Here is a 21,716-nt window from a genome sequence, read left to right as displayed (position 1 = left end):
ACCTATCAGATTACAAGACCCATCTCCGTGCCAAATAACCAATGGATGGATGGATCGTACCATGCCATAAAACTACTGTGACTCTACTTTATGCCATCCTGATTGCATGTTCTCAGCACACAGGCCCCCTTCCTGGGCAACAGAGATGTGTCCATTACAGGAATACCCTTTGTAATGAAGATCTCAGCTGCTCTACATTAAAGTGAACCTCTGGACTAAAAATCGACTCAGCAGCACTGAAAAGGCTTGGTGTTTCTTTAACAGTTTCACAGCATCAGAACTTTGTTTCTCTTATACAGGCCTCATTTTTAGCTGCACAGAAGAAAACTGCCCGGGCTTTTTTCCCCTGATGCTGTGCAAAGCATGATGGGATTTCTGATTTTGTTGTTCTCGTTCTGCTGTTTTGGTGCAATTTTTTTTTTTTTTTTACATTTTGAATTTGACATTTGAAGCCTAGCGTGTGCAGCTGGGAAGGGTTATCAGGACACAGGACTGTTGGAACTGTGTCTCCTGCTCCCTGTCACCTCCTTTCAACCAAAAAGATCGCTACCCCCATGACAAAGATGGCAGCCCCCATGAATTACAAACATTTGCCTGTTCTTTTAAAACAGGGTGGGTAAGAGATTATATTACCTATCTATTCTAATTAACATAACTAATGCAACTTGATGACGGTATGTTTGTTTAGGCTGAAGTTCTCCTTTAACCAGTTAAAGGAAATCTAAAGTGAGAAGAATATGGAGGCTGCCATATTTATTTCCTTTTAAACAATACTAGTTGCCTGGCAGCCCTGCTAATCTATTTGACTGCAGTAGTATCTGAATAACACCTGAAACAAGCATGCAGCTAATCCTGTCAGATCTGATAATAATGTCAAAAACACCTGATCTGCTGTTTACTTGTTTAGGGTCTATGGCTAAAAGTATTATGCTGGGCATACACGGACAGTTTATGCTCCGGTATCGATCTAGCAGCTCTATGCCGGCGCGTCACCGCTCGTCCGCGCGTGCATCGATTCCCGCTCGTCCCCGCGGGCGCTTCCTTATCAGCCGCTCGATTCCCCGCTATTGTCCGTCCGTGGGGATCGAGCGGGGAATCTTTCCGGCGGGTCATCAGACCTGTCGGATATTATCAATCGAGCCATCAGCGGCTCGATTGATAAGGAAAAAACTTACAGTGTATTCCTAGCATTAGAGGCAGAGGATCAGCAGGATAGCCAGACAACGGTGAGGTGGTGGTGGGGGGGAAATGCTGCAGGAAATGTGTTTTGAGCTGTTTTATAATTGTGGTTCTTGCCATGGGAAGATTAGGAAGGGTGAAACATTTTTTTAAAAATGTGTGTTTTCTGCATTTATGCCTATTTTTCCCCTGTAAAATGCCTATAAAATTAAAACATTCTTGGAAAAAATATTACTCAAAGAAAACCTAGATTGTTCCAAAAAATAAAACAGAAAACCCAAAACAGTATATGTCTCACTTTGATGGCATAAGTAATACAAAAGTTATTGCTGTATTAATACTGACTGCTGAAATGCAAAAATTGTCAGGAATCTTAAAGTATAACTATAAAAAAAAAAAAAAAGTCAAGGCAAGATCTTATCCTAAAGATGTAGTCACTTCAGCTAGGAAGGACATTGAGGATGCAGGGGGTGCTCCGCCAGTCAGAAGGACCAATAAAACTAGTGCTGAATACACACGGTGCGTTCGCGCACTCGATTTCCCGCTCGATTCCCGTCGATTGGTTTATTTCCAACATGTCCGATTTGCATTTCGATGGATCGTTAGGTTGATTCGCATGCAAAGTATTCCAAATCGACCTAACGATCCATCGAAATCCAAATCGGACATGTTGGAAATAAACGAATCGACGGGAATCGAGTGGGAAATCGAGTGCGGGAACGCACCGTGTGTATCCAGCATAGGATACCGTTTGTTTCCCAGTATAGCACTTTCAGTAAAACAGTAGAGAATATTATTAAAAAAAACACTGGTCCATTCTAACCAAGTCCTTACCCTCGGTGGGCGAGTTCCAAAATGCACCACTCATGTCCTATAAAAAAACCACCAACTCTGAGAGATCGATTATGTCATGCTGAAATGAGAACTCAGGTGAGAACACCAGAGTCCTCTAGAAGAGGTACTTTCCCATGCCTCAACTGTGTCCACTGTAACTCAATAGTCAAGGGTAGATATTTTGTTCATCCACATACTGGGAACAAGTTTGACATCAGAGGCTGCTACACTTGTGACTCACAATACATAGTGTATTTATTAAAATGTCTTTGTGGACTTGTTTATGTGGGGCAGACCACTACCAAGTTTAACCACTTCACCACTGAGGGGTTTTACCCCCTGAGCACCAGAGCAATTTTCACCTTTCAGCGCTCCTTCCATTCATTCGTCTATAACTTTATTATTACTTATCGCAATGAAATGAACTATATCTTGTTTTTTTCGCCACCAATTAGGCTTTCTTTAGGTGGGACATTATGCCAAGAATTATTTTTTTCTAAATGTGTTTTAATGGGAAAATAGGAAAAATGTGGGGAAAAAAATAATTATTTTTCAATTTTCGGCCATTATAGTTTTTAAATAATGCATGCTACTGTAATTAAAACCCATGAAACGTATTTGCCCTTTTGTCCCGGTTATAAAACCATTTAAATTATGTCCCTATCACAATGTTTGGCGCCAATATTTTATTTGGAAATAAAGGTGCATTTTTTTCAGTTTTGCGTCCATCCCTAATTACAAGCCCATAGTTTATAAAGTAACAGTGTTATACCCTCTTGACATAAATATTTAAAAAGTTCAGTCCCTAAGGTAACTATTTATGTATTTTTTTTAATTGTAAATTTTTTATTTTTTTTTTAATTACAAAAAAAAAAAAAAATGGGGAGTGTGGGAGGTAATGAGTTAATTTTATGTGTAAAAGTCATTTATTTGTATGTGAAAAATGTGTAGGGTGTAGTTTACTATTTGGCCACAAGATGGCCACAGTAACTTTTTGTTTTAATGCGACCTCCAAGCTTCCTTCCGGAAGCTTGGAGGAAGTATAATGAGCATGGACACGTGAGTTTTTTCTCACAATGATCGCGCTGCCCATAGGAGAGCAGCTGATCATTGCGGGGCTTAGATCCACGAACGGGAATGGATTTTCCCGTTCATTGATCTCTGGGCGAGCGGGCGGCGGCGGTTTTACTAGCGGCGGGCGGCGTGTTTACGAGCGGGAGCGCGGGCAGCGTCGGGAACGCGGAAAGTACGTGTTTCTCCGTCCCTGGTTTTTAAAGGATGGAAAAAGGGGCGGAGAAATACGTACGCGCGGGGGTAAAGTGGTTAAGGTGCGCCTGTCCTCACATAAACATGCTATCTGTAAAAAAAACTTGTAGATCAAGCTGTGTCTTATCACTTTAAGATATGTGGTCACAGTGTTAGTCAACTCAAATGTCAAATTATTGAAGGTGTCCCTCCTCCTAAAAGGGGAGGTGACAGATATAAACAACTGCTTTTAAGAGAAGCATATTGGAGTAAGACTCTTGACTGCATGGAACCTCGTGGACTAAAGCCTCATCTACACGTGTAGATGAGGCTCCAATGTTCCTTATCAATCGAGCCGCATGATAAGATCCGACAGGTCGGATCTTGCTACCGCCGATTCTCTGCTCGTTCCCCGCGAGGGTACAATGGCAGGGAATCGAACGGAAGATAAGCGGCGCGGCGCTGGGACGAGCGGGTATCAAATCCGGCGCACACGCGGGCAAGCAGGGACGTGGCGGGTACGCACGGGGACGCGGAAGAGGCGATCCGGTGGCTAATCGAGTCGCCGGATCGGAGCCTCATCTACGCGTGTAGATGAGGCTTTTATAAAGAATATGATCTTTTGCCATTTGTTTAAATGTATATGTATTTTTGTCAGCTACCAGGCCAATGCTTGCTTGCTGCATGGTGACTGCAGTGGAATGGCCGGGACCTCTCCTCCGCTTGTTGCCTATACACAGTGCTTTCCATCTAGCACTTACTGTCCAGACTGGTGTTTCACTTCTGGACCGGCTACGACGGTGGATGGATTATCGTGAGGTGCTGGTATGTATATTCACTGCTGCCGGCCCTCGCTTGCCTTGGCTGGCTGGATTGACAGCGCAGTGTTTACACTGGGAGGCTGTTCGCCGGCTGTCATGACAACGAGCGACGCTGGAGGGTGGTGGGCAGGGTTGGCAAGTGGCAGGCTCAGAAGGTGTACGCTTGCGTACTGGACAACGTCTCACTGGCAGCTCGCCAGTGATGACGCATAAGAGTCCTGTTTCCCATCAGGTCCGCTGACCTGTGGGAGTACACAGTGACGTCGAGGGGCGGAGGAAGGGCGAAGGGCGCACCCCGCTCTGGGATACGCCTGTTTATTCTCGTCCCTCCACATGACCGGTCACATGGGATGAAGGCGCCCTTACCATTGGCTCTTATCCCTGGTAAGAAGTTCTCCATCTGGTCTGCTCTATAGTAAGAACGGTGATTGGTTGATTTGAATACAGCATTGTGACAGGCTGTCTAATTAGGAGAGGTTGTATATATAAGGATGTGATGAGAGATGTGTTTGTCAGGATGTCATTAACTTGGTAAAGGAGCTGCGCTCTGAAACGTTGTTTCTGTATGACAATACTGAATAAATAGAAGATTTGTGCAACTACAAGACGGTGCCGGCTTTCTTTACTGAATACATGGGGATTGGTCATCCCATGCCTGGCACGTCTCTACACGACTGACCGTGTGTACAACTACTATTTATGCTCCTCTGAGGGACAGTTAGTGACAAGACTATATACCCTGTACAGCACAGCAGAAGATGTCGACGCTATATAATTACATAGTAATAATATAGTAGAACATTACTATGACTATGGTAGGGATTAGGTTGTAAACTCCTCTGAGGCAGTGACATGACTATGTACTCTGTACAGCACTGTGGAAGATGTTGGTGCTATATAAATACTAGATAATAATAATAAAAAGTTCTTCAGGTAGTACTGTACCTTTAATGACTAACTGTACAGGATTTCTTTGAAAGCTTTCGAAACTTTAAAGGAAACCTAAATAGATAAAAAAGAGCATTTTAACTTACCCGGGACTTCTTCTAGCCCCCTGCAGTCCTTCTGTGTCCTCGCTGTCACTCCATGATCCTCTGGTCACCTCCAGCACCCTTCGATCAGCTGTACGCCTCCATAACGTGTTACCGTGCACAGCAGCGTTTTGCACAGAACGCTCCCAGCTATGTGAGCACGATACTGAGGCGTGCAGCACGTGCAATAGCCTGCAACTGGCCAGCTTTGAGAGGGGCGCTATGGCAGACCCAAGGGGGCTGACGACTGCAGGGGGATGGAAGAAGACCCAGATAAGTTAAACTGCTTTTTTTCTGCTCACATTTCCCTTTAACCTCCCTGGCAGTATGATTATTCTGGATTTTAGGGTCTAAAAGCCGTGCACTTTTCTTTACACGCTTTTAGACTCTAAAAACAGGGAAAAAATCATACCGCAGTGAGATATGCGGCAGCCCAGCACTTACTCACCTACCTTGGATCCAGCACTGCAGTTCTCCCTCCATTTTCTGGATGGTACTGTAGCCCTATAGTGAGAACTGCGTCTGTTGTCATGATGACAAACGGTGATCACACCCGAGGGATCCAGAGCCTCCGAAGGCCAGATAAGGAATGGCTGTCGGCGTATGGATTCCGGACTAGCCGAGTTGAAACGCCACCACTCCATACTGTCTCTGCATACTTCCCAGCGATTACCCCGAGTCAGGCTTGGGATTACCACTGCTGGCTTCTTTTTTTCCACCCCGAGTCTGAATCGGGGTTACTGCCATGAAGGTTAAGTTTCTTCTTCAGATGTGATCATCATGCCTAAAGAAGAAACTTAAAAGTTCTAAAAGTTTGCAAGTAAATCTTGTAGTTAGTCATTAAGATATTACCTGAACAGCGTTTGTTGTTATGTCTTCAGGTTCTCTCCATGACTAACACCAGACCACATAAAACTGTATTTTCTACCTACTACATAAACATAAGTTTATTGAGTCTTTTCAGTGCCTCCTTCCGTTCCATATCAGACGGAAATCTCTATGAGTTCTGGTCTCACCAAGAGAGCACAGGTTGCGGATGTTGTCCACCATGACCTCCTTGTAGAGCTCCTTCTGCCGCGCTTTCAGGCTGAGCCACTCGTCCCGTGTGAAGTACACGGCGATGTCCTCCCATGTCACCGGGTCCTGCAACACACATACCACCGTCAGTGTCACATGGAAAATCTCCTCCAGGGAATCAGGTTAGTGGCTGCCTCCCTTAGTTTTTCAATCTACACCAAATCACTATTCCAGAACCCTGTCCCATGACACCTCCTGGACCTCAATCATAGTGACTATACCAGGGCTGTAGAGCAGGGCTGCGGTGTCGGAGTCCAGGAGTCAGAGCAATTTTAGGTACCTGGAGTCGGAGGTTTCAGCAAACTGAGGAGTCGGATGATTTTTGTACTGACTCGGGTCAGTACAGAAATCATCCAACTCCAACTCCGACTCCTCAGTCTATAAAACCACTAACTTCGACTCCAGGTACCCAAAATTGCTCCGACTCCTCGACTCCACAGCCCTGGACTGTCAATGAGATAAGTTTGAGAACCTTGCGAATAACTGTGCAAGAATGGCTGCAGTTTAAATGTTCCCATTGAAAGTTGTGATTGTTGGCTCCGCCCACTTTTTGTAACCATGACACATAGTCACACAATAACCAATTGTGTGAGCTTTGGGGTCTTTGGCATCAATCATGTGAGAATGGAAGCAGTTTATCAATCAAACAAATCTGATTGGCTGTTTGTGGCCCCGCCCCTTTTCTGAATTTGACCCCCAGTAACCCAATGACCGACTATCACAGGTTTGAGGCCTTTGCCATTAACAGTGTAAGAATGGCAGCAATTTAAGTAATCCCCTTAAAAATCTGCAGGTGAATTTTGATTGGCTGTTGCAGGCTCGACCCACTTTCTGCAATATTACTTCCAGTCACCAAGTGACCAACTTGCCATTCACACTAGCCGATTTTTTCCGTGATCGTGTTTAGCGCTTCTATAGCTCTGAAACACGATCGCCGGAAAATCGCCTGAAAATGGTGCAGGCTACGCGTTTGCGTTTAGCGTTTTTGGGCGATTTGCAGCGATTAGTGCAAATCACCCAAGTAAGAACGGGCCCATAGGGTTTCATTACACTAGCGGTTTTAAAAGGCGCTAGCATTTCACCGTTTTGCCGAAATTGCGGCAAAACGCTCAAGTGTGACTGGGGCCTAAGAATGGCTGCAGTTTACATTATCCCATTTAAAAAGAATGGCTGAAATTTGATTGGCTGCTTTATGCTCCACCCACTTTCCCTACATTTTTAACTTCAGTCACCAAGTGACCAACAGTGCCAAGTGTGGGGACTCTGGCTTTATTACTGTGAGAATGTCAGCCTTCTAAATTTTCCTATCGACGTCAATCTGATTGACTGTTTGTGGTTCCGCCCAGGTGTTAATTGGGAGGGGGGGGGGGGGGGAGGTCAGACCCCCTGATTATTTCTTTCCAGGTGGTAGGGGATCTGTATACCACATTTTGATGAAGTCGGTCAAGGCATTTTTGCTTGATGGTGGGGCACACACACACCCCTACATACATATGACTGGTTTGATATACATAGATTCAGTGCATACTAAACAACAAAAAGGATGGAATTATGAAAGAGTGTGTTTATATGAATAGAATGAAAAGATGGAAAAAAGAATGTTATGTTGTGTGAAAATAATTCAGTACATATGGAATTTTGTTTGCTTTTTCTCTTGCAGAATTATCATAATATGTAACTGAATTGTACTTGGTTTGTTTATGTAATTAATAAACAAAAATCTAAACGTTTGTAGCAAAGTGGTAAATGCAGTTGTAAGTAGCAATTTTGTGTTCAGTGGTACTTGTAACAGCATATGAGGATGGCATGAGATATTGATAGATGTACAGAGATGGAAAATGGTGAAATATGTCACAGTAGAAAATGTAGTTCTATGAAAATGCTAAATGATCAAAAGTTGATTATTAAATAAAACGTTGCCATGCAACTTTTTCAACGGTGTTGATCCTTTTTTCCTAAAACTGCTGCTATCTCAAACGCGTGTGCTAAATCGAACAATTTCTTCAAAACTCTGTGTGTATATGGAGTGTCTATATATATTTAGTGTAATGTTCTTCAGCCTCATGTCAATATAATTGGAATGTGATGCTTTGCAGACTCCCGTAAATATCAAGTTGTAATGCTCTGCAGTCACCTGCATGTATATAATGCAGGAGGAGGGGTGGTGCAATGCTCTGCAGCCTCCTCTGTGTGTATATAGGGGGTTATGCATTCCTATGCATATGTATAGTTAAGTGCAATGCTCTGCAGCCTCCTCTCTGCTGTACACATGGGAGGGGCTCTGCAGGAGGTGGGGTGGTGCAAAGCTCTGCAGCCTCCTCTCTGCTGTACACATGAGAGGAGAGTGGCTCTGCAGGAGGTGGGGTGGTGCAATGCTCTACAAGGAGCGGGTGGTGCAAAGCTCTGCAGCCTCCTCTCTGCTGTACACATGGGAGGAGAGGGGCTCTGCAGGAGGTGGGGTGGTGCAAAGCTCTGCAGCCTCCTCTCTGCTGTACACATGGGAGGAGAGGGGCTCTGCAGGAGGTGGGGTGGTGCAATGCTCTGCAAGGAGCGGGGTGGTGCAAAGCTCTGCAGCCTCCGCTCTTCTGTAAACATGGGAGAGGCTCTGCAGGGATTGGGGTGGTGCAATGCTCTGCAGCCTCCTCTCTGTGTCATGCATCCTTATGCATATGTATGGTTAGTGCAATGCTCTGCAGACTCCTCTCTGCTCATACAAGGGAAGAGGCTATGCAGGGGATGGGTGGTGTAATGCTCTGCAGCCTCCTCTCTGTGTCTTGCATCCTCATGCATATGTATAGTTAGTGCAATGCTCTGCAGACTCCTCTCTGCTGCACACATGGGAGGGGAGAGGCTCTGCAGGGGATGGGTGGTGCAATTCTCTGCAGACTCCTCTCTGTGTCATGCATCCTCATGCATATGTATAGTTAGTGCAATGCTCTGCAGCCTCCTCTCTGCTGCACACATGGGAGGGGAGAGGCTCTGCAGGGGATGGGTGGTGTAATGCTCTGCAGCCTCCTCTCTGTGTCTTGTATCCTCATGCATATGTATAGTTAGTGCAATGCTCTGCAGACTCCTCTCTGCTGCACACATGGGAGGGGAGAGGCTCTGCAGGGGATGGGTGGTGCAATGCTCTGCAGCCTCCTCTCTGTGTCATGCATCCTCATGCATATGTATAGTTAGTGCAATGCTCTGCAGACTCCACTCTGCTGCACACATGGGAGGGGAGAGGCTATGCAGGGAATGGGTGGTGCAATGCTCTGCAGCCTCCTCTCTGTGTCATGCATCCTCATGCATATGTATAGTTAGTGCAATGCTCTGCAGACTCCACTCTGCTGCACACATGGGAGGGGAGAGGCTATGCAGGGAATGGGTGGTGCAATGCTCTGCAGCCTCCTCTCTGTGTCATGCATCCTCATGCATATGTATAGTTAGTGCAATGCTCTGCAGCCTCCTCTCTGCTGTAACATGGGAGAGAAGGGGCTCTGCAGGCAGTGGGGTGGTGCAATGCTCTGCAGCCTCCTCTCTGCTGTACACATAGAGGGGGAGAGGCTCTACAGGGGATAGATGGTGCAATGCTCTGCAGCCTCCTCTCTGTATATATAGTTCATGCATATGCATAGTTAGTGCAATGCTCTGCAGCCTCCTGTCTGCTGCAGACATGGGAGGGAAGGGTCTCTGTAGGGGGAGGGGTGGTGCAATGCTCTGCAGTCGGGAGGTGGGCAGGGGCCCCGCATGCTCTCACTCACCCAGGGCCCCTCCATATTGCAGACGCCTCCTGGATCCTCCGGCAGGAGTAGGAGGGGCGAGAATACACGTGACTTCCGGGAGCGGAAGGTAGCCCGTCACGTGACTGCCGGCTGACACCTTTCTGCAGCCACTGCTGGGAAGTCAGAGCAGCAGCAGGAGCGGAGGAGGGTGCTGTGACGCGCTCTCCACACGTGGCGGCATGACGTCACGTTCCTGCCCGCGTGCAGAGCTCAGCATTGCAGGAGTGGAGTGTTTTACTGTAAATCCCCCATCACTGTACATTGTGTCCCCTTCCCTGAGCCCCCAATACCTCCCCCTGTGTGCAGTGCTGGCAGTCAGAGAAGCCCTGCCTTACAACAAGATAACAATACAAGTACAAGCTTACAAAAAAAAAAAAAAAAAAGAATTCAGCTTTACATGAGCAGGATGCAGCTCCACTAATGCAGAACCCCAGGAGTGACTACAATTTCCACCTTTGTATCCCTAAAAATAATATGCTTACTGATATTTTACCATATAGTATCGTAAACTAGAGTGACCAGATTTTTGTGGGTCCAACCTGGGGAGGGGGGCGTGGGGGGGGGCGGCGCCAGCGAAAAGTGGGGAGGACTGAGGAGCGCGCAGCGCCGAAGACCGGGGGCGGGGGGGCTGCGGCACGCCGCGGCGAAAAATGGGCGTGGCCATGACATTGTATGGGCGGAGCTAACGTAATGATGTAACAGCGAGGCATAAGAAAGCAGTGTTCATGCCATGATGTGGACAAACGAGACTTTGCATCATGGGTGTGCAGAAACTGTGTGATGCTAATAGTATACCGTAACCACAAAGCAGCAAACATAGCCATCTATGACCATTAACCACCTGGGCGGTATGGACGAGCTCAGCTCGTCCATCACCGCCGGAGGCTGCCGCTCAGGCCCTGCTGGGCCGATTTGCGCCAAATAAAGAGCAGCACACGCAGCCGGCACTTTGCCAGCCGCGTGTGCTGCCCGATCGCCGCCGCTCTGCGGCGATTCGCCGCGAGCAGCGGCGAAAGAGGGTCCCCCCAGCCGCCTGAGCCCTGCGCAGCCGGAACAAAAAGTTCCGGCCAGCGCTAAGGGCTGGATCGGAGGCGTCTGACGTCAGGACGTCGGCTGACGTCCATGACGTCACTCCGCTCGTCGCTATGGCGACGGTGTAAGCAAAACAAGGAAGGCCGCTCATTGCGGCCTTCCTTGTTTATTCTGGGCGCCGGAGGCGATCGGAAGAACGCCTCCGGAGCGCCCTCTAGTGGGCTTTCATGCAGCCAACTTTCAGTTGGCTGCATGAAATAGTTTTTTTTTAATTTAAAAAAAACCCTCCCGCAGCCTCCCTGGCGATCTTATCAGAACGCCAGGGTGGTTAAATAATAAATGCAGTAACAGTTACCCCGGACACCAGAAAATAAACGCAATAGGCAACATGTCAGCACAAAATAACCGCAATGCGGGCAACATGTCAGTATAAAATAAATGCAATGCGGGCAAACATGTCAGTATAAAATAAATGCAATGCGGGCAAGCATGTCAGTACAAAATAAACGCAATGTGGGCAAACATGTCAGTACAAAATAAATGCAATGCGGGCAACATTTCAGTACAAAATAAACGCAATGCGGGCAAACATTTCACCAGAAAAGAAACGCAATGCGGGCAAACATTTCACCAGGCAAGAAACGCACTGCGGGCAAACATTTCACCAGGCAAGAAACGCACTGCGGGCAAACATTTCACCAGGCAAGAAACGCACTGCGGGCAAACATTTCACCAGGCAAGAAACGCACTGCGGGCAAACCTTTCACCAGGTAAGAAACGCAATGCGGGCAAACATTTCACCAGAAAGGAAACGCACTGCGGGCAAACATTTCACCAGGCAAGAAACGCACTGCGGGCAAACATTTCACCAGGCAAGAAACGTACTGCGGGCAAACATTTCACCAGGCAAGAAACGTAATGCAGGCAAACATTTCACCAGGCAAGAAACGCACTGCGGGCAAACATTTCACCAGGCAAGAAACGCACTGCGGGCAAACATTTCACCAGGCAAGAAACGCACTGCGGGCAAACATTTCACCAGGTAAGAAACGCAATGCGGGCAAACATTTCACCAGAAAGGAAACGCAATGCGGGCAAACATTTCACCAGGCAAGAAACGTAATGCGGGCAAACATTTCACCAGGCAAGAAACGCACTGCGGGCAAACATTTCACCAGGCAAGAAACGCAATGCGGGCAAACATTTCACCAGGCAAGAAACGTAATGCGGGCAAACATTTCACCAGGCAAGAAACGCAATGCGGGCAAACATTTCACCAGGCAAAAAACGCAATGCGGGCAAACATTTCACCAGGCAAGAAACGTAATGCGGGCAAAGTTCACCTGGAAAAGAAAGCATTTACTCACCTGGCAGAAGTCTCCTCTGGCGCGCTGCTCCGTCCCGGGACCGTCTTGTTCCTCCTGCTCTGGTCTCCCGCGCTGACAGGGCTACGGCAAGATGGCGCCCGAAGCCCTGTACTGGAGACATAGTCTCCAGTACAGGGCTTCGGCAGCCATCTTGCCGTAGCCCTGCTCGCCTGCCGGTGTCGGAGGAGCAGACACCGGAAGAGGAGGCTGGAGCGGGGCTGCAGGCAATGAACTGGCACGGCGTCTATAGACGCCGCTGCCAGTTCATGCGGAGAGAGTGGCCAGAGTCCCGAGGCCGGGACGTCCCGCTGCTGAAAGCGGGACGTTTCCCGGGACCTCATGCTGCCTGGGACAGCGGACCCCGAATCCGGGACGCGTCCCGGGCAATCCGGGACGTCTGGTCACTCTACCTAAACCCAACCCTAACCCTCCCACCTACTGCTTAATCCATACCTCCCAACTTTTTGAGATGAAAAAGATATTTACTATGGCCAAACCTAACTCTCCTCTCACACACAAACACACGCACGCACACACACGCGCGCAAACTACCTACTTAATGCCTAAAACTAACACCCCTCCCCTCCAGCACACACTACCAACCTAGTGCCTGCCTAAAACTACCAACCCCCCCCCCCCCCCTTTGCACATACTATCTACCTAATGCCCAGTGGCGTAGCTTAGGAGCTGTGGGCCCTGATGCAAGTTTTACATTGGGGCCCCCCAAGCACTCTATACATAACAATTGATGCGGCACACCAAAATCTGCCAAAATGACAGGTTTTGGACTAGTCCATCTCTTCATAGGGGATTCTCAGCAAGTCTTTTATTCTTTATAAAGATACTAGCTGATGACCTGGCGTTGCCCGGGTATGTATTTGGCTGGTGTTGGCTTCGCCCACTTTGACCAAGTTTGTGAGCTTTGGCATCAATAATTTGTATAGTCCCATAGAAATTAAACAAATCAGATTGGCAGTAGGGGACTCTGCCCCTCTCCAGCATTTGAACCCCAATTACCCAATGACCAACTGTAGCAGGTTTGAGGCATCTGCTATTAGCAGTGTAAAAATGGAAGCAATTTAAATATTCCCCTTGAAAATCAACAGGTGAATTTTGATTCGCTATTATAGACTCCACCCACTCCCCTGAATATTCATCTCAGTCACCCAGTGAACATCTGGGCAAAGTTTGAGAACCCTGCCATTAACAGTGTAAGAATGTCTGTAGTTTATATTTTCCCAGTGAAATTTGTTTTTGGCTCTGCCCACTTTTTGTAACCTGGACACACAGTCACTCAATGACCAAGTTTATGAGCTTTGGGCTCATTGGCAGCAATAATTGGTTTTTTTTCCCAGTAAAATAAAACAAATCTGACTGGCTGTTTGGGGCTCTCCCATTTTCTGAATATGAACTCCAGTGACCCAATAACTAACTGTACCAAGTAACAGAGAATGGCAGTGTAACATTCTGTGGAGATGCAGCTGCGGGCAGTCAGGATGCCCCTGCAGCTGCTTCGATTTCCCTGTCAGGCGTTTCGCCTGTCTCTGGCGTCTAGCATGCCGAGGGGATTGTCAGTGGCTCATAGGGTGGCTTTGTCGCGCGCACAGACAGGACCTTTATGCGGGGAGGAGGCGCGTCAGCTGACCTGCCGGTCGGCTGACGTCGGAGGAGACTCTCGGCAGCTCGGATTGGCTGATGGGCGTGGGCGTGGCCGAGGGGGCTCCTCCGCTTCTTAAGCCTCCGAGAATCACTTGCAAATTGTCTGCTGTTGCGAATGCTTCGTGTGAGCACTCAGACCTTAGATAGTTCCGGTGTGCTTTGATCTGGGAGGAAACCAGGGATTTCACACAAGACTAGGAATTGTTATTACTACTGTTATTATTGCTTTATTATCTGTGTATGACTCTGGCTCTCTTCTGACTACTCTTACGCTATAAGATTCTGTACTTTTGCCCATCTGATCCTGTTGCTGACTCTGCCTGAAATACCTCTATCCTTCTGCCTGCCGATTTTGTACTGTATCCTCCTGTCTGTTGCTGAACCGATCTGTCTGACCACTCTACTCACCAGTGAGCCCTTGTCACTGGTGAGGTTCCTTACTGATAGTCCGGCACTGCTTCTAGCTTTAAAAAGAGCTTTATTGCCAGCGGCTCTTTCAATATGCAAAAAGTTTTCAACAAGGTTTTCAAGAAATATATTCATGCGGTAAAAACATGCAAGGTGCACATACCTGTTGTGGTTAGTAAAGGCTGTGGGGCATGGTGGTAAGAACGGCCCGCCTAACGTCCGTTTCGTTTCAGTAGCGTCTTCAGAGGCAGTGTGGCCACCACAGTATACTGGTTCCTCAAAAGCACTAATTTATCTAAAAATCCGTGTGCACACATAGGGCTCAAAAATAATAATGGATGTTTGTAATGGTATATAAAAATTGCTAATAGAGATTCTCCATAGATTTGCACATCTGGCCGGAAGTGTACTATCGGACTACGCCAGCGGCTACCCGGTGGAGACCGGCGTTGTGCGGTTTGGTTGCTAGCGCACGGTGGGAGCGCATGCTGGAGCCAACAGCGGAACTAAAATAGAGGTCTGAGTGCGGACTTATAGGACTTGCATACTACGATCCATAGGAGGGTGAGCTTTTCTCGTGCACGCATAGCAACATCAGCAAACGGGTTGTCCATTGTGACTACTGGACTCCGTGGTCTATTAACAATAATATTAAGAATATCGTTGACAACTTGTGCAAATCTATGGAGAATCTCTATTAGCAATTTTTATATACCATTACAAACCTCCATTATTATTTTTGAGCCCTATGTGTGCACACGGATTTTTAGATAAATTAGTGCTTTTGAGGAACCAGTATACTGTGGTGTGTATGCAGACTGCAGTTGTAAGTGACGTATACCGGTAAATGTGAAATATTTTTATATCATCCTTCTCCTTTATGAAATAAATGACATATTGATTACATAATTGACTAGTTTTAGGTGGGAATCAGGGGGATATCCCACCAGAAAAGGAAGCAGCGGGGACTGGAAGTTACTTATTTATTGTGACTGGGTTAATGTGAAGTGTGTCATTAGAACCCCCCATTTTAAAAAGTATTTATTGCACGAGCAGCGCCCCTTGTTGTGTTTATCACTTCCTATAGCAAACCCCTGTTCAAGGATGGCAGCAGCTAATTCCATACATGATATATGGGACTTTAAGAATCAGCAAACTAGTAGAATTAATGCTTTTTTCAACCAACAGGAGTATGTCGAGAAAGATGGTGTATATTGGGAGGATGTGGTTTACGACCTATGACAACTAGAGAAACTTTTAATTAAAGAAACAAAAAACCAATGGGAAGTGGCCACATTGGACCAATATTTACTGTGGGATGTATCACCTGTTGGTTTAACAGTTTATAAACAGCTGGCAATGGATCTATCCAATCCAACTGTACAGGAGGAGTGGGATAGAATGTTTCATGAATTTTCTATGCAAGTGGTTTCTTTCATTAGGGATACTAGGAGAAGCCAATGTTTTGGGATTAATACTGAAATTAAGGAAAGGAGAGGTAACATGGAACCCTTCTTTAGGGTACCTGAGTACCAGAATCTAGAGAAGAATATTAAAAATCGTCTGGAAAACCTTGAAAAAGAGATAATTCAAAAAAAGAAGAAGAAATTTATCCGGGATTCAATACCCCTATACACATTGGCTTCTCCACAGGCACCTGAGATGGTTGAAGATTGTAATTGGAGTGTCCATAATGAATCATTTGAGACTATAGATGCCACAGGCATAATTTGGGAAGATACATGTAGAGAGGAGGAGGTAGAGGGAGAGAAAGGGGTAGAATTGGCGGATAATCTTGCGGAATGGGGAGAACTTTTGGGGGCAGAGGGGGGAATTGATGCTGGTGAGGTCACTACTATGGAGGAACCCTCAATGGAAGATGACTCCATAAGAGATATACAACAGGAGGGTTTGAATGGTTCAAATAGTCGTCGAACTAGCTACATGATTACAGACCAGATTGACAATACCCATAAACGTACTAATTCTTACAGCAATCTTAATATGGACGTAAGGAAGAAAGAATTCAAGAAAAGCAATAAAATAGGTCAAGGAAAGCAGGCTAGCAGAAAAACCCCCCACAATTAATACAGAAATATCCACTTATAATAGATATGCTCCTCTTGTAGATAAAGTGGATGAATTTCAGACATTAAGAAGGAGCTCACGCGCCCCAAAAATTATTTTTGATCAAAAGAAACCCCCAAAGAAGCCCCAAAAAGAGGATGTACCGAAGTCCCACAATAATGATAATAGCAACCATTCAAAAGGTATAAATCCCCGATATAATTTTAGGAAACATGAAAACAATAAAAACACACGAGCAGCAACTAAGACCAATATCAATACTATTAATCGGTATTTTTTAGACAGGGATACAATGGAAAGAGGAAGGGGAAGAGGTACAGGGGATATACGGGGAGGGGTAAGAAAAGAGAGGTGCAATCAGTAGCCAGTACGGATAGAGATAGGGGCATCTACAACCTGAGTAATGTGACACTAACAGAACCAGAAAAGAGGCTGTTGGAGAAAGGATTACAATTTGCCCCAACTAATAAACTTAACAAATTTGAGACATATGTAGATATAAAAAAATATACTAGAAAACTCTGTCTTAAAAAGTATTTTCATAAGAATCCCTCAATTCCCAAACCGACAAACTCATATTTCCAACACACAACCCTGAAAAATCCCTCAAAATTCTTTCCTACCAATGAAATGAGTAAAGAAATGCATATCTTTGAGCGACATGTAGAAAAAGATTTAAGGAAATTAAAATGTTTATCCGGATATAGGGACAATTTAACTCAAGCCGAAAGGAAAGCCCTCCAGGATCTACAACAAAATAAAGATGTTGTAATCCGCCCAGCGGATAAGGGGGGTGGAATTGTTGTTCAAAATACAGTGGATTACAAACAGGAAGCCTATCGGCTACTTACTGATGGTAATACATATAGGAAGATGAGAGGCAATCCAGGAGTATTGTATGGGAAAGAGTTGGACGAATTAGTGAAAAGAGCATATCAGGAAGGCATCCTAAGTAAAAAAGAAAAAGAATATTTGGAGGTTGCATATCCGAGAACCGCAATTTTCTACCACCTACCTAAGGTTCATAAGAGCATGGTGAGTCCTCCGGGAAGGCCAATTATATCGGGTATTGGGTCCCTTACCTCGAATTTATCGAGGTATGTGGACACATTCCTCCAAAAATATGTGAGGACAACACCGGCCTTTTTGGAGGACTCTAGACATGTATTGAACATCCTGAAAGAAATACAGTGGGAGGATGGTTGGTTTCTAGGAACATTAGATGTGAGCTCCTTGTATACTAGTATATGGCATGAGGATGGGCTAAAAGCAGTGGAACCGTTTTTGAGGGAGGATGTCACTATGAAGGAAGAACAATCCACCTTTATCCTTGACGCCATTAGGTTTATTCTGACCCACAATCACTTTCAGTATGAGGGGGAGTTTTTTCTGCAGACGAGCGGGACGGCGATGGGGACGAGGTTCGCGCCGGGATATGCCAACCTCTTCATGGCCCATTGGGAACGCTCCCATGTCTACGGGCGTGAGGGGCCTGGCGCGGACCTCGTCCTCTGGAAAAGATTCATCGACGACGTCCTGCTCGTCTGGACTCTGGAGGGGAACTGAACGCTCCCTGGTGACATTTATGAATAGTTTGAACAGCAATAATGTGAACCTACAATTTACATCTACAGTAAGCCAGGAGATTATTAACTTTTTAGATCTGAGCATCTATATAGAAGATGGTTTAATCAAAACATGTACCTACGTGAAACCAACAGATGTAAATGGGTACATCCTCGCTACCAGCTGCCATTTGCCCTCTTGGCTCAACAACATCCCCAAGGGGCAATTTATTAGATTGAAAAGAAACTGTACGGAAGATAATGAATATCAAAAAGAGGTAGTAACCTTGACTTCTAAATTCAAGGATAAAGGTTACAATGAGGAAAACATAGAGGCAGCTAGAAGAGAAGTTGATCTATTAGAGCGAGATGAGTTACTAGTGAAAAAGAACAGAAGGAAGGCTGGTGAGGAAGTTGATCACTCCCTAAAATTAAATCTGAAGTATGGAGCGCAGAGTAAGCAGATCAATAATATCATTAAGAGACACTGGCCCATACTTAGGGAGGACAAGTTCCTTAACCAGCTACTTCCGATCTATCCATCTATTATTTACAGAAAATGTGACAATATAGGCCTCAAAGTCGCAATGGCTGCTGGTGAAATAGAGAGAAAATCTATGGGAAGAGTGGAGGGGGGTTTTGTTAGATGTGGGAGGTGTCAGAATTGTAGAAAGACTAGGGGGTATGCTAAAGTTGTGACAGTACAAGGGGGAGGTGAGAGTTATAAAATTAGGGATCTTATTACCTGCGATACGAAGGGTGTGATCTACTGTTTGATATGCCCATGTGGGAAGAAATATGTGGGCCGTACAAAGAGAACCCTTAATAGCCGTATTGGGGAACATCTCAACAATATTAGTAAGGGATGGGAAGAACATCCATTATCTAAACATTTCAAACTCTTTCACAATTGTAGGATCTGGGATGTAGTCTATTATGGGATAGAGATAGTACAGAGGGATAAAAGAGGAGGTAATTATATAGCTAAGATGTCGAGAAGGGAGAGTAAATGGATTTTTGATCTAGATACTCTGTCCCCAAAGGATCTTAATGAAGACATGGAACTATTTGGGTTCTATAATTAATCAACTTTTCTGGGAGGGGTAGAGACTATGGAGTAGAAGTTCCCTGTGTTTTATATATTATATTTTATATTCTATATTTATATATTATTATGAAGGTTGTGTGTGTAGGAGTATCCTGGTTTCTCTATGGTATACTGGTTCCTATAGTGTTCTGGTAGGTGCTATGTGCACAGGATAAGACAGATTGCAATTATGTGTATATTTCTGCAGCATTAAATTATAATTCTATATATTTTTGTATTTTTATATTTTGTTTTATACTTTTTATTATGTTCTTCTAAGCTATTCCACCCTATTGGCAACAAAGAGTGAATGTGAATCGTGGAGGGTGATGGAATTGCTATAATAAATATCTAGAATGGTATTGGGATAGTATCACCTTAAGGAATCTACCCTGTGATGGATGGGAGGAGTGTGAGTTAATGGACTATATAAGACTTCCGGCCAGTGACAATTCAGTGATTCTGAGGAAGACAGACGTATATTCTGTTGAAACATGTCAATCTGATTTTTTGATCTTTGAGGTGTGGGGCGCCCCATTTATCCCTCTGGATACAAGAACATTTCCGCCTTCTAGCATCCAAATCGCTGCATAAGCATCAAACAGCGGCAGACGCATATCAGTGGAACGCAAGGAAGTGGATTGAATTGTTGGCTGGAACGCGGACGGAAGTGACGTCGCGCTCATCCACCATCTGACCGGAAGTGTACTATTGGACTACGCCAGCGGCTACCCGGTGGAGACCGGCGTTGTGCGGTTTGGTTGCGAACGCATGGTGGGAGCGCATGCTGGAGCCAACAATGGAACTACAATACAGGTCTGAGTGCGGACTTAACCACCCTGGCGTTCTGATTAAATCGCCAGGGTGGCTGCGGGAGGGTTTTTTTTAAATAAAAAAAAAACTATTTCATGCAGCCAACTGAAAGTTGGCTGCATGAAAGCCCACTAGAGGGCGCTCCGGAGGCGATCTTCCGATCGCCTCCGGCGCCCAGAATAAACAAGGAAGGCCGCAATGAGCGGCCTTCCTTGTTTTGCTTATATCGTCGCCATAGCGACGAGCGGAGTGACGTCATCGACGTCAGCCGACGTCCTGACGTCAGCCGCCTCCGATCCAGCCCTTAGCGCTGGCCGGAACTTTTTGTTCCGGCTACGCTGGGCTCAGGCGGCTGGGGGGACCCTCTTTCGCCGCTGCTCGCGGCGAATCGCCGCAGAGCGGCGGCGATCAGGCAGCACACGCGGCTGGCAAAGTGCCGGCTGCGTGTGCTGCTTTTTATTTCATTAAAATCGGCCCAGCAGGGCCTGAGCGGCAGCCGCTGGCGGTGTTGGACGAGCTGAGCTCGTCCAGACCGCTCAGCTGGTTAAAGGACTTGCATACTACGATCCATAGGAGGGTGAGCTTTTCTCGTGCACGCATAGCAACATCAGCAAACGGGTTGTCCATTGTGACTACTGGACTCCGTGGTCTATTAACAATAATATTAAGAATATCGTTGACAACTTGTGCAAATCTATGGAGAATCTCTATTAGCAATTTTTATATACCATTACAAACCTCCATTATTATGTTTGAGCCCTATGTGTGCACACGGATTTTTAGATAAATTAGTGCTTTTGAGGAACCAGTATACTGTGGTGTGTATGCAGACTGCAGTTGTAAGTGACGTATAAATGTGCAATATTTTTATATCATCCTTCTCCTTTATGAAATAAATGACATATTGATTACATACCCAGCGCTCCTATTTCATTATATATAATTGACTAGTTTTAGGTGGGATTTAGGGGGATATCCCACCAGATAAGGAAGCAGCGGGGACTGGAAGTTACTTATTTATTGTGACTGGGTTAATGTGAAGTGTGTCATTAGAACCCCCCATTTTAAAAAGTATTTATTGCACGAGCAGCGCCCCTTGTTGTGTTTATCACTAATCAGTATTACTGTTGCACCAAGAACTGTACACTTGCTATTACCCAGGGGCGTAGCAATAGGGGTTGCAGCGGTTGCGACCGCATCGGGGCCCTTGGGCCAGAGGGGCCCCAAAGGACCCTCCCTCAACTATAGTATTAGCTCATTATTGGTCCTGTGCTCATAGTGATCACTTCTATAGATACTTTGATTAGTGGTAATCATTAACAAACTGTTCCCCATCCCCTTCTTGCACCTCTGACACTGTAGTTGCCATTGGCAGGTTTTAGTGTGCCATATCAATTGTTATGTATAGAGTGCTTGGGGGGCCCCATTGTAAAACTTGCATCTGGGCCCACAGCTCCATAGCTACGCCACTGCTATTACCTTGTTAGCTATACTTGCATTATTGGTGATTCTGCAGATCACCATATAATCAGGTATAGTGTCTGATTTATTAGTGATACTGCAGATCACACAATAACCAGACTTCTGTTTGCTACACCAATCGATACAGGCAGCAAAATAAATATTCCCCTTGAAAATCAACGGGCTTTTTTAGGCTCCACACACTTTTCTGAATATTAATCCCAGTCACCCAGTGCCCAACTGCAAAGTTTGAGAACCCTGCCATTAATAGTAAAGAAGAGC

General features: G+C 45.8%; 1 protein-coding gene across 4 annotated transcripts in view; it reads right to left on the bottom strand.

Moving 5' to 3' along the window:
* LOC137518082 (uncharacterized) overlaps positions 1-21,716 on the bottom strand; it is a 49,810-nt gene that overhangs the window by 10,708 nt on the left and 17,386 nt on the right. For 2 of the 4 annotated variants that reach the window (XM_068235375.1, XM_068235376.1), the window contains exon 2: positions 6,127-6,253. In XM_068235375.1, the coding sequence (XP_068091476.1) occupies positions 6,127-6,160 (34 nt within the window). In that variant the 5' untranslated portion in view covers positions 6,161-6,253. Of the gene's footprint in view, positions 1-5,113; positions 5,314-6,126; positions 6,254-9,933; positions 9,999-21,716 lie in introns of those variants that run through there. The other 2 variants (XM_068235374.1, XM_068235377.1) reach the window with 2 other exon arrangements.

This window comes from Hyperolius riggenbachi, chromosome 5, assembly GCF_040937935.1.
Source record: "Hyperolius riggenbachi isolate aHypRig1 chromosome 5, aHypRig1.pri, whole genome shotgun sequence".
Classification (NCBI taxonomy): Eukaryota; Metazoa; Chordata; class Amphibia; order Anura; family Hyperoliidae; genus Hyperolius; species Hyperolius riggenbachi.
Note: the sequence above shows the minus strand (reverse complement) of the source record. Positions and strands in the feature narration are given on the sequence as shown.